Source organism: Watersipora subatra, chromosome 7 (assembly GCF_963576615.1).
Source record: "Watersipora subatra chromosome 7, tzWatSuba1.1, whole genome shotgun sequence".
Lineage (NCBI taxonomy): Eukaryota > Metazoa > Bryozoa > Gymnolaemata > Cheilostomatida > Watersiporidae > Watersipora > Watersipora subatra.
In genome coordinates, this window is record NC_088714.1 from 55485474 (window position 1) to 55499969 (window position 14496).

Here is a 14496-nt window from a genome sequence, read left to right on the forward strand (position 1 = left end):
ATGTACATATATGTATATATATACATACATATATATACATGTACATATATGAATATATATCATTTTTATTTATATATAATTTTTAATTATATATGATTAAAAAGTATGTATATGTATATATATACATATAATAGTATATATAATTTTTAATTATATATACTCATATATGTATATACATTTATGAGTGTATATAATTTTTAACTATATACGTCTAGGATAGATCGGTGCCTGGAGCGGTCTTATTTAGAAAGCGATTCCACGATAGCAGTAGATATCGATGGATGACTACAGGTAAAACCTAGTAATATAGGGAAAGATTGTGGTTAAACCAGGTGAATGGACTTGATACTGAAAAGGCTCTTTCAAGGCTGGGAAGTTCTTTCACCCCTTATGGTTGATAAAAAAGATACAAACACCGAGGGCAAATACATAGCTATCACCACTGTAGCGATCACTTTTGCTCAACCCTTTCCAAATGTTTTAATAAATATTTGACATGTACAACAGGTGCTAAAAACGATTTCAAATAACTACACGAGACACAGAATTCTACTAGAATTGGTATTAAAGTGCCTAGGCCTTCGGTAGTCAAGTGATTATACTGTATAGCAAAACATAAAACACAATAAATAAAATGAGCATCCAATATTACCACGTTTAATATGCAAACAATCAGACACACAAGTCTGTTACTATTTTCGAAGGATGACTAGATTATGAAGCAATAAAAGAATGTCTCTTATAGAGTGTTTTGAACATCATGCCCAAATTCGAGTATCAGACCAGTGTACGCTAATCTAGAGCACACCTGCCTTCTTTTAAAAAAGGAAGCTTGTGCAAAGATACATGAAGACACAAATATTATGGAAAAGAAAATAACAGAGATTATAGAAGAAAAAATATAGAGTACATTATGTAACTAACTACAGTAGCTGTCTACACAACTACCAATATTTTAGAGTAAGAGAAATGTTTAAGGTGATGGCATGCAGCCAAGTCTATCAAAGGCTTCCCTTTCTAGGGAATCCCGGTGATCAGGATGAGCGATTTTTATGAGCTCATAAGCTCTCTGTCTCACGTTTTTGCCAAACAAGTTGCACAGCCCGTACTCCGTACATATATAGTGAACATGCGCACGAGTGGTAACAACTCCAGCACCTACAAGATACGGATTGTATCATTCATAATAATACAATGTAAAATATAAGAAGAACGTCTAAATTGTATTTATACATTCAAATTTTGCATTATGAGATTACAGCAGCTGCCCCAAATACGAAGATGATATATATTTTAATACTGGCTCGCTACCGGGCATTGGCCGGGTATTAAAAATTTTCTTATAAACAATAAGAAGTTTGAGAGTTGCCTGCCACTTGTTATTAGCCTGGCACATTGCCAATGGATAATTTGAGTAAGCTTATTAATACGAGCTACCCCTCTCCGTGACGTTATGCCATCATTTTGTGTCGTGACCGAAAGCGATAGCGTCTTTCTCCAATAAAGCGAGATATATCACCTAATAGATCCATCAAGCTCGTGTGGCTGAATTAGTATGGTGTCGGACTGGTGCATCAAAGGGTATGAGATCAAATCTTCTGTGATACAGATTATTTATTCCAAGAGTTTGATAGCTATAGCTGGAACTACACACATACATACACACCAAATTGGAGATATTGATATACATGTATGTAAATATAGCACAGTAATCTCTCAAAAATAAATGCCCAATGTTTCTTTGTTTAATAGGCATACAATCAAATGTACAAGTCTGTTATCACTTTGAAAAAATGACTTGAGATAGAGGTTTATAATTTTCGTTTTAATTTATTAGGATCGCTGGCTAGTGCTACAAGGTCACAAACTAGTTATGTTATGGACTCAATTTAAAAACACATTACCCTGTAATCAGTACAAATCAGAGATAACTAAGAAGACATGTGCCCCTTAGCCAATCATTCTACCACTATTTGATAGAGGTTTTACTACGCATGGTCAATGCTAACATTCAGACACTAGCATTATTTATTCATGAACGAACACAATGGCCTTTATCAATGAGTTTTATCAAGTTTGAGATGTATGTCCTCTCTCTTATACATAGGACCTGGCTTAGGTGCTATTATTCTGTAATAACAATGAAAGGCAGCTCATTTATTTCTACGCTGAGAGTTTGAAACAGTTTCAACGTTATAAAACGTAAAATAAAGACCAAATATTATTTTGTTTAATACGCATACAATAAACATCCAAGTCTGTTTTCATATTGAAATAGTGACTTGAGACAAAGGTTTATAAATTTCATTTCAACTCACTAGTATCACTGGTTAGTGCTACAAGGTCACAAACTAGTTATGTTATGGACTCAATTTAACAACGCATTGCCCTTCTAACCTTGAACCATGATGGATTGAAAATCAGTACAAACCCGAGATTCATAAACATATTGAAAGGCAATTCTCGAAAACAGTGCCTGTTAGTCCATCAATCTACCACTATTTGATCAAATAATAACCAATGACTCATTTTGATAGAAGCTTTACTATGCGTGGTCAATGCTAAAATTAAGACACCAGCATTATTTACTCATTAGTGAACACAAGGCTTTCTCAAATGAGTTTCATCAAGTTTGAGGTGTATGCCTCTTAGAGATTGGATCTGGTCTGGCTGCTACTCTTCTGTAATAACAAGGAAAGACAACTCATTTATTCCTATGTCGAGAGTTCGATTTCGGCTAAATATGATTCTCATGGAACAAAGAAACAGCCTCATCATTATATTACGTAAAAATGAACATCCGAGAATTTTATTGAACCACTTTCTTTGAACTTTACAACTAACAAAACGAAATAGGAAGTTGCCTTCTACTGCCAGTGAGTAGAAGTAGAGTTACTACCTGCAAGTAGAATTACTTGCAGATAATAGAACAGCCCAAGATGTGACTGCATGGCAGCAGCAAATGATAACATCTCAGAGAAACTTTTAAACTCAAAGATTAAAGAAACTCACCTTCTTGAATAAAAGGTACAATCTTTGACTTTCCATTTTTAGTTGTGCTTGGCATGGCAAGAATAGGCTTACCTAAGCCATCAGAGCTGAGCGCTGCACCACGCAGAAAGTCTATCTGCCCACCAACTCCTGCGATAAATAAAGGTGCGATTGTATCCAGACATAAAGAACACCCGAATGTGTGCTCTTCTTGGAATATATAATCCTTTGCACTTTATAACATCTTAAGGAATTGCAGAAAAAAAATTATAATTCAGACTTCTGAGCTTGACAATACCATAATTTTTGGTCTAAAATTAAAGCTAAAACTATTAGATGATTTGACTCCGTGTTGCAAATTTGAAATATCAAATCGATATTATTGTTATGTCAAAACTTGTACCGTTTGGTTGATATTTATTTGTATATTTCAATTTAACAAACTGTTTCATGTTAGTGTTGATTAGAAACATTTATTTCATAAATAGGCGTAAAAAGTCATAGAATGAGACTAGAATGTCTAGAGACTAAACTATTTTATTAAAAGACTAAAGGCCCATTCATTTTAATTCCAGTATTGCTCACTTTCAAAATCGTTAAGCGTGAGATAAATAGCTATTACATTATTATATCGTTTACGCAATTGGCGATATCTCGTTAAATGGTGGCAATTTTCATATTGTCCACCTTCAAAATTGGCACCAAACAATTAAATCGCTCTATCTAAAACAAAAACTCACCTGAAAAGAATCGTTTACCAATTGAGTCAGACACAACCTGCCCAGTGATGTCAACCTCGATACAAGAATTAATGGCTGTAACCTTGGGATTCTTGCATATAACGGCAGGGTTGTTGACAAAAGCTATATCCAGCATGACTGTGTAAAGAAATGGTAGAACATTAATGAGCAAGTTATACTTCAACAACTACAAGTAAGTGCAATCAATGATATACAGCCCCCCAAGGATAGCCGACGGCTGTTATATGGGCGGGGTTTAATGATGGAGCTCTGTTAGGATCATGCTAGCCTGGGTTTCGGAGCTAACACAACTCTCGCGGGGTGATCGCATTGCCTTGTTAGGTTTTGAAAAACACGACTCGCTGTTATCGTTTCATTAGCTCATTCAGTCAGTAGACCTGCGGTTCACAATAGCAAACCTTGAATTTCTACAATATAGGGGTGATACCTAACCAAAATAATACATCCATACAAAATAAGACATTTCAAATTACGTACTTTTAGTAATTTTAAAATTTGTAAAGGTTGTAGTATATGCTTAAAGTTGAATATAATTTACCCGAACAACGGCTTTTTTTCCTAGTTTTTGATTAATATTTCGCCACCCCTAATATAAAATGACAAAGTCTTTCATCGTTTTCAAATTGTTTTACCTGGCCAATAAGATGAGACAACAGGCAAAGCTGTGGAGTGTAGTTTTCATACTCAAAATCTAAATACAAAACCGAATTTGAGCTATTTTACGATAGCGACTATTAATATCACGAATGCTTGTGAATGGCAACTGACTGATCATAACTGTGACAATATTGGGCAACTATATTTATTTGACAACAAAATGAAACCAACAGATCAGTAAAATAACCACTATAGTTCGTAATATTTGTAAATTTACAGGGGGCATTATTCAGCATATTTGTTTGTTCGGGTGTCGTGTTCGGGTTCATCCCAATAGAGCTCCATCATTAAACCCCGCCCATATGAGAGCCGTCGGCTATCCTTGGGGGCTGTATATCATTGGTGCAATGCAGTACTTACTAGAGTTTCAAATTACTACTTGTCTTCATTTTAGAGAAAAAGAAGTTACAAGATAAACCGATCTAAACATGTAAATCCATTCACATGCATAAAGGTTAAATCTGGAACTTAGAAAGAGCCTTGGTTCAACGATTTCTCAAATTTACTGCTAACATATAAATCTGTAAAACGGAAGGATAACTCCTACAGCTCACTACCTCTCTTTACACAATGTCTCGAGTTTTGTTTCTATTTGATAGGTTAGAATATCAGAATAGCAATCTTTACTATAAGAAGAGCCGCATCCGCATGAAGCCACACTAAAGGAGTGAGGAAAAAAGATTGCCTTGCACGGGAATTGAACCTCGTGTGTTAGACTCAAAAGCAAGCGCACTACACTACGCCACTCAGTCACCTTACCATTTCACCGATAATCATGCACATATTGAGTACTCATGACAATCTCTCACAGTGCACTGGACTGGCAAGCGTACTGGTGAGTATTAGAGTGAGGTAAGAATTGCCAAATTTACAACTTCCATGAGATGACAACTCCTATGAGATGACATTTTTATGTTTAACACTTACAACATAGTATAAAGTTACACAAGTAGCCTTGGTATCATTAATAACAAATGGAAACAATGTATTTCTAAAATAAATATCCTCCAAACTTTATTGAATATTTTATCTGCAGCCGGGGAACATGGTCGGATCAGAAAAAAAATACTTTCTAACTAGTCAAAGTCAATTTGTGAAGGTAAAAATCCCGAGCTAGCATAAAGAAAATCTATTTGCTTGATGAATGAGTCTTAGCAATTTTTTAAAAATAAGCTTACTCGCGCTTTTAACCATACCAATTTCTGAAAACTTCATTTAAATAAAGCAAAAAGTTAGAAAGGCAAAAAACCGGTAAAACGAACCTAACTGGGGGTTGTTATCAATGAAGTCATAGAGACGTTTCGTCCCGAGGCAGAATCCACCGACTATTTTCCCAGTATGAACTTGCTTCTGAGCATTAGTCACCGCACCCTTCTCTACTAGTTCAACGAGGCCATCAGAAAACATCTCAGAGTGCACCCCAAGGTCCTTGTGACTCCAGAGACAAGAGAGCACTTGGTCAGGAATATTTCCTATTCCTATACAACAAACAGTTGATGTATTTTGAACCTCATTGTTTTACGTTTGTATGTAGATGTTGGTTCTAGTAAGTGTTTCAGAGCAAGTTTTATTATTCACATGTGTATTCTACCACTATCTAGCTAGCTCTGCCCTACAAGCCTGGCCCTTCATGCTGAGAGCCACATGATGTGTATATAATGAGTATGTGATAATATTGCAAAATACTAAACGATAAACGGCAGTAATAACATTGGCCTCGCCTTGACTGCAGCAGCCGTGAATAACATCCCTATCACATCTAGCAATACTGTGACACTCATACTTCAAATTAAAATACTATCCACACTCATTGATGAGTTTCTTAGTTCTGAACATTTTGTAACTAGAATTATATATTGCTAAACTTCTATCACAGAATTAGGTCATTATACTCAGTCACTGCTAAAGTTATCCTTGTAATAATCTTACATGATTCTCATCACATAACGCTTTACACTTATCACATAATCTAAAGCACCAGTCATTGAAACACTGGAGTTGTCTTCTTTTATATAATAAACCTTTGGATAAAATTAGATTGATGCGTAAAAACTTTGCTTTCGAGACATTAAACCAGGAGCTAATGACCAATGTCTATTGCATATTATGTAATACTAGTAGCTGGCAGTACCATGTGTAGCAAGACATGTCCACACACTATATTTTCGTATGTCAGCATAATCCTTTCAGCGTTCATCATCGACTATGTGCATTGTAAACCAATAGCATCGAAAAGTAAAGCGGATTCGTCGGTAAAGTTTTCAACTTTCAAACTTAGCTAATTCAACTTTCAAACTATTTCAATCCAATCAATTCCAATCTATCAATCAATATTCCAATCCAATCCGAGCTAATCCAATTCAAACTTTCAAAACTTTGCTAATACTTCTCTGAGCATCGACGACGGCTTGTACTATGTGAACCATTTCGGTGATAGTAATTTGCGGTCACGGATAGCGTGATTCATTTATTTCGTTTATGATAGTTGCTGTGGGGCCAAACTCACATTTATTCTATATTTATGTTGAACACACAAACAAAAGTTCGAGAAAAATTAAAAAAAAATAAAAACCTTATGTCATGGAGTATTTGCTGATGGAAACGCGGAAGGGTTTGTGATAGTGTAAACATTGCTATCATCGACGATCACTGACGCATTGTGGCATCAACGCCGAGATACGACGATATAGTGTAAACCAGCCTCTGAGTAAATAAGTGCACAATCTTAGAGTGGAAAGGTAGTCGAGGGGTGCAGATAATAGCGCTTGTCTGGGAATCTGGGTTCAATTTCCACGAGGGAAATTTTTTCCTAATGCTCTGAGCGTGGTTTCAGACAGACGGACAAACAGTATAGCTAAGATTTTCATAGCTTCATTCAGAGCCTTGATGATATGACATTTGAGGTAAAGCATCTAGTAGCCTACATGCATGTAGGCTACTAGATGTGATTATGTGATTATTATAGTATGTGATTAGATACATATGAGGTGGATGTGATTAGGTACATCTGATGGATATATGATTAGGTATTTATGAGGGATATATGATTAGATACATATGAGGGGTATGTGATTAAGTACATCTGATGGATATATGATAAGGTACACTTGAGAAGTATGTGATGGTACACATGATACATATGAGGGGTATGTGATTAGGTACATATGAGGTGTATATGATTAGGTACATATGGGGTGTATATGATTAGGTACATATGATAGGTATATGATTAGATACATATGAGGGGTATATGATTAGATACATATGAGGGGTATATGATTAGATACATATGAGGGGTATATGATAAGGTACACTTGAGAAGTATGTGATTAAGTACATCTGATGGATATATGATAAGGTACACTTGAGAAGTATGTGATTAAGTACACATATATGATCTGATAAACTGTCATGCATGTGTGTAGCCCTCAAGGTACGTGCTAATAACTTGAAAGAGAGAAGAACATATTAATCACCCATTTGTAAAGTAGCTCCATCTTCAACAAGGTTGGCTGCAATGATTTCTCCAATTGTAACCTCTACGTCAGAGGGTTTACTAGGAGCTATCTGTGGTAGAGGATCTGATGTTTCTACCAAAGCATCAAAGTGGCTTTGGTGAATGAATCCATCCCCAAACGTTCTCGGCATGTTTGGGTTGACTAGACCTAAAGTAAAAAGCACATATAGATGTTTTCAAAATAGCTATATAGATACACTTAAACATATATTTACACAAACAAATACATACACATATATGTATAAATACATATATGCTATTTACAGATATATGCTATACATATATACATATTGTATACTAGATGAATGACCAGTATGGCGGTGGTAATAAACATTATTTTGCACAAAAAACTTTATTTTAATCAACAAACAATATTTACCATTCTAATTTACAATGAAAGTGTTTCTTTATTTCTGTGTTGATTTATGTGTAGCTCATACTGTATCGGCTGGAGTGCCTACTACAGATCTATACTGATTATAATAGTCTTGCTGGTCATGTGAGTTTAACCATTTTGCTTCTAGTATGAGCACATATTTTTCTTCTGGCATGGCTTCAAGCGAAACACTGGCTGAAGTGTTAAGCGTGAAGCCATGAAAGATCGGCATGTGCAATAAGTATGTGCACAATTTATTCCATAGTATAGCCAGTTGAACAGTATACTGTATTGAATAAATGTCTGTCCGCTGAGCTGGAGGTTCATAGTTCCAATCCAGTGCACAGCAGAATTTTCATTCCTAAAACTTCATCGCTATAACTGGACACGGAGACAGACAGACAAAAACTGAGATTTATACCTATATAGTAGCTCAATTCCATTCATAGCACGGGTAACAAAACGCGTTTTTTGCGTAGAAAACCGTCTTTTAATCAACATATACAACATTCACTATTCTATCTTTTAAACTTCAAATCATGAGAAAAGTGTTTTGTACAGTTAAAATATATTTAGAGAAAAATTAAATCTACTGTAAAAGTTCTTAAATATGAAATAATTAGCCAGTAAAGGATAAGTCTGTTCTACTACAATGATTACAACGAAATATGGTTTGATACGAATACAATTAATAGGAACTGAGAAAACATCATAAAAAAGTGGGAATATGTTGTATTAATAATAATAAGTACATCGAAGTATGTGTATAAAAAGGTTACTGTTGCAGCAGAAGCTATCCATCAGAAGTTTACATATGATGATACTGGTACCTCTCGCTACGCTTGCAAATGTAAAAATGAGATATCGGAATTAAACACATCACTGAAGCAGCAAAGGAAACGACACGAAGGTACTTTGCCTGACCCAACGGAGAGAGAATGTAGAGGCGATTCTCACTCGAGATAAAGTTGTGTAAAGTTTTTAGTTTCCAGTTTTTTAGTAAATGCCCTTAAGAAGAACCAGAAATTCAAGACATGTAACGGCACTTTTGAAATTGAAACGATGCATCTGAAAGTGTGAAATACAAAAAAAAGTTACGGACATAAGGCTTTGAAAAACACTGTTAAACGAATGCAAAAGGTAATATTAATTAATAATAAAAACTATGTATTTAGCTTGTAAAGTGCAATGGTGATAAGGATATATAATATAATTAAGATGATAAGGATGGCTTATCCTAGTGCTTAGACGCATACGTTTCCACACTCTCGTGTTGAAGGTTGCGAGTTCAAATCCAATGCCAACCGGATTTTTCTTTTCTAAAACTTTCCCAATATACCTAGACACACAAACGACAGACAGATTACAGAGAAACACTGTGATATAATTATACTAAAAATTCCCCAGTCATACAGCCCACGACCAAAGTGATAATGGAAAAAGAAAGGGTACTGTTGGTTCTGAAAAAGTAGTTACAAAAGGTCAGAATTCTACAAAAGTAGAATTCTTTAGTTAGATCTAACTAAAGAATTCTCTGAATCAGATGAGTTGTTATTATTTTGAGTAGCGTGTTGTTGAACATTAGCATTTGATGTTGATGGTTGCTGTGAGGACCTTCTATTTCTCCTCCTCCGTAATAATTGGGAGGCATGTGGACGGCCACTGCGACGACGTGGTGTTCTGGGAGGTTGTATGTCCATGGTAGTTGTCAAGTAGTTTTGAAATGAAATTCAAAAGGCCAATTATGCAAAACAAAAGGTTGTATAAAAATCAGACCTAATCTACTACTATCTCAAACGCATGTTTTACAAGAATAAAATAAATATTAATTCAAGCTGTAGGCCTAACTTACTGTACGTAATTTAACTAACAACAGCAATAATGAAATATGTTTATTATATCTCTGAAATGCAATATTAAAAGTAAAATGGCAAGCTGCCGTATAATGTACACAGTTTGAAAGTTGTGTTGGAAAGTTGAAAGTTGGTTGTGTTGAATGTAGAATGGTTTTGACAGCGATATGTAACAGAAAGCAAGCATTAGCGAGTCTGTAAGTTTTTTGCAAACTGGAGTAAAATAAAGAAATATTCTTGTCACAAAGGGGCATTGTAGTTCGGCCCTAGCTTGTAGATAAGATGTAAAGAAATCTGGCTAATGTTCTAGATAATTTAATGGAACCTTCGGTAATTGGACAAAAAAACATAGGCTGATAAACTGTGTATCACATTTTCGTACCTGTAAATCGGTCTACACCTCAAACGTTCTATGTTAATTAAAGAAACCTTCGGCATATAGACAATGCAATCATTATACACTTCGATGTTGTAAATTCTAATGATTATTCTTATAATTAAATACTATAATAGTTTTTTATAAAATCAAATAATTAATTCGAATAATAAAATCGGCAAAAAAGAAACCATCACTTTTCAGTACTTTTAAGGTAATTACAGAAACCTTCGGCAATTGAACATTGCCATAGACTGGTGAAATGTGCACGTTTTTCTCGTGAAATTTGGATGACTTAATGGTTATACTATCTATCGCACGGCCTTATTGGCGTTTCGTTGGCCGGTCTTAATTTTGATTAAAAAAGGCTTCTCAAGTTTCTATTTCAATTCTAGGCCGAATTAATCTATCTATTTATGTATCATCCAATCAGATGGGTTAGTTTTAGGATATTGTGGTAACCTTTCAAAGACTTGGTAACATATTTAAATAGGTTTATGTGTTTTGTATCATTATTATACTTGAACGACTCTACACCAAAATGGTTAAATTTGTTGAAGAGATTTCGGTACAAGGGTTTGGTCACGGCTGTTAACGGAAAATTTTTGGGAGGTGTGTGCACATGTGCATTTATCATAAATCTCCCAAACAATCGCTTTGCTCGTGTTTGGTCGTGGGACAAGCATGTATAGAAAACTCTGAGCATGTCAAGTGTACCTATAATGTATGTAGCATTTTGCAGAGCTGACCGCGTACAATCAACGGCTCCACCGAGTGAACAAAAGCCATGCTTGTCCGGAGGTGTAACTTGTATGAGTGCCACATCAAGTTTGATGATGTTTCTTCGGAAAAGAAGAGGAATGTCTGATAGAAATATAGGCATGAAATCACCACGGCCTTCATTCACCGCCGTCCTGCAGTTGGAGCCAATGAACATGTTGTTGCTTCTCAAAATGCCTGCAACAGTACTCAAGCACTAAACTAAGTTACCAACAACCAGTGCACCATGTAAGCTGTTGGCGCCAGCAAAAATAAATCTCATGCACTAATAACAATTTAAACAACTTCCACAACAGTTTCGAAAAGTCTAACAATAGTTTGAACCACACCTTCTACAGATTAACCAGCTCCTATAACAGGTGACTCCTCCCTCACAACTCGTAATATCATTTAACCAAGGGATTGGACAAGAATGAACAGCCATAGTAAAGTAACTAATGAATGATTCTTGTATGACCTCATCAGAGAACGACGATTATGGTGAAATTTTCACTTACACTCACTGTAAAGCTTTTAACTTTGGGTGAGTTGTAGACCTATAGGAAAGTATTTGTGATGAAATAGTATGTTATAATAAAAATAATAATATAGAAACAATGTGTAAATAATAATACAATAATAATAACGAAATAAGGTGTTATAAGTTTTATCCCTTTAAAAATAAGTGCAACTAAGCAATATCAGATAATGGACATATAAAACACACTGCTGCATGAATTCAGTTATGTTAAATCATGTCTATAAGTGAAAGGTTCATAGTACCAATACATCATCCGATTTGTCTCTAGTTCAACAATGCAGTGCTGCTGATTTATGTTACACTAAACTACACGCATAGCATAAGAACAGTAAGCTTTACTGAGGCTTAGAAATGAAAAGGGATGTTAATAAAAACCTTACCATTGTACTCTGGATTGGTCCATTCAGCCTCTCCTTCAAGATGCAGATGCAGAAGCTCAACGTCCCTCAGATTGGCTTGTTTCCCGTGCTTAACTAGAGCTCTAAGGAGAGCAAATGGTGTGCATACTGTTCCATGGACAAATACTTTGTGGCCTAAAACGAGGAAACGATTAAAGGTTTAATTGCAGCAAAATTCACATTACAGTTATTTGGTATCAAAAGACTCACCATGTCTTACTTTGTTGTGTTGTAGGTGCAAAATATGTGGAAATGTGATTACAAGCTCCTAAAAGCTAAAAATTGAACAGTTAATCGCAGCCATCACAAAAACGCCGCAGTTTGGAATCGTTTTATTTCGACGACGTACTCAAACATTGTGGTTATTGTTTTGACACATGATGCTATCACATGAAATTAAAAGCCAATAAAAGGCTTGATATAAACTATTTATATTTGATATAAATAAATTTGATATAGTTGATATAAACTATAAACTACAAATTCTACCGGAAAGCTTGTATCAAATATAGATGCTCACTACTTTACAGTTTCGTTTCAGTTTGGTCTAATCATCTAGTCGTAATCTAATCATGTGACTAATACTTCTTGCCAAATGACGTGAACAAGTTCTGCAACATTTTTTGACTATCACAGGTGACTAACAGGCTCCTTATGTTTATCAGAGGATGATATGCACTCCTTCAAGATAAGGATAAAAAATTAAACAATTTTTTACGATAGGTTTCGAGATATCAGTGCTCAAAGTGGCAGCACGACATTGATAATGAAATAAACATGGTAAGGACAATAGACATGATTTTATTGAATGCGTGATGTATATTTGTGAAAATCTTTCGACGAATGAAGTTGCATGAAAGTGTAAACAGAAGCCATCGATGTCCAACTACATCCCATTTGAGCCGTTTTGGAAAGAGATTCCAATCTACGGCGTCTTCATGATGGCTGTGATTAACTGTTCGTTTTTGAGCTTTTAAGAGCTTGTAATCACATTTTTACATATTTTGCACCTACAACACAACAGAGTAAGACATGGTGAACCTTTTGGTACCAAATAACTGTAATTTGAATTTTGTTGCAAGTCAACCCTTAAAGCAATGATTGAGGTCCAGGTTACACTGGACGATGCTTCATTATAATGATAGCAATAACATAGCATTAAAAGGATGTATTGAAGCCAATGATCTCTTTAAAGTACTTAGTAAAGAAACCACCATATTTTGATTATAAATGCACTGGTAATAAATTGGTGAATAGAATAATGAGTTCCATTTTTGGCTGGTAAATAGGAAAGTGAAAAAGTCAACCTTTTCCATCAGACATGCGAGTGTTTTTTTGTCTTAATTTACTCATGGGTGTTAGCAACCCTTCAAAAGAGCGAGTATGTTTGTTTAGCTTTCTGGAAGCAGAGCAGTTGCGCATTGTTTGTGCAGCGCGCACTGTGTACGCATTGCACAAGCACTGGCTCTGTGATATTGACTGAACGAGGCTGAGTCCAGTGGCAAGAAAACCTGGATGACTGAAGACATACCCAGTTGTGAAGAGCAATTTAAGGTTGGATATCATTCCTGTCACCACTAGCGGCCTTTTTAAAAATGTACTGCGTACTTTTGTTTGCAAGAATTTCTCGATACTATGTGCAATCTATGACTAACCAATCACATGCCTGGAGCTAAAGAAGGTAATTTTGGAAAAAGGTAATACCTACTTTCAACCCGCAGCTGCACTACATGTTTTTTTCCAGCATTAAGACTGACCTGAGCGAATGACAGAGACTGCTTCTTCGGCAGTAGTCCATTTAGGTTCTTTTCCTATCAGTTGATGAAATGGCTCTTGAGAGAAGCATCGACGAAAAAATGTTGTTGACGATACGAAGGGAAGTAAATGTGCCTTAGGACAGTGCCGGAAACAAATCATCACAGCTGCTGACCTTTTGGGAATACCAAAACAGACACTAACCATCTATGAGCAGTAGTCAGAGGTAAAAATGTAGTCTTTAAAAAAAGCAATAAAACTAAGTCTTGATGTAACTACAATGTAAGAGGTTCATTAAAACTAGCACTGAGGCTAATATTGAGCGATCTTCCAACATACATGGCGTTATTGACTGCAATGTGAGGCATCCTTGCAAGATTACACTCGAGACTAGCTAAATTAACTCAAAACGGTCAAACAGCATTTCCAAACGCTATGACCAATAATAATCAATAATGCGAAAACTTTCCAATCTCCAAAACACCTTTTCAGAAAATCAAACTAACATAATT

The 14496-nt window shown here is 35.5% G+C and overlaps 1 protein-coding gene across 1 annotated transcript; it reads right to left on the reverse strand.

Moving 5' to 3' along the window:
* Window positions 1-464: 464 nt before the first annotated feature.
* Window positions 465-14155, reverse strand: LOC137399550 (4-hydroxybutyrate coenzyme A transferase-like). The gene is made up of 8 exons (XM_068085715.1): window positions 13987-14155; window positions 12212-12364; window positions 11249-11488; window positions 7886-8074; window positions 5672-5887; window positions 3732-3869; window positions 3013-3141; window positions 465-1158 (listed from the first exon to the last, which is right to left on the reverse strand). The coding sequence occupies exons 1-8, from the start codon at window positions 14144-14146 to the stop codon at window positions 974-976; spliced, it is 1410 nt and encodes a 469-aa protein (XP_067941816.1). The 5' UTR covers window positions 14147-14155; the 3' UTR covers window positions 465-973.
* Between the last annotated feature and the right edge of the window lie 341 nt (window positions 14156-14496).

Excerpts from the sequence above, each read along its gene's own strand:
- LOC137399550 (XM_068085715.1), bottom strand. The coding sequence starts at position 14,146 with ATGATTTGTTTCCGGCACTGTCCTAAGGCACATTTACTTCCCTTCGTA. Across the intron at positions 11,489-12,211 it reads GACCAATCCAGAGTACAATG|GCATTTTGAGAAGCAACAAC; the intron begins GTAAGGTTTTTA and ends GTACTGTTGCAG. Across the intron at positions 5,888-7,885 it reads TGGAGCTACTTTACAAATGG|GAATAGGAAATATTCCTGAC; the intron begins GTGATTAATATG and ends TTTGTTGTATAG.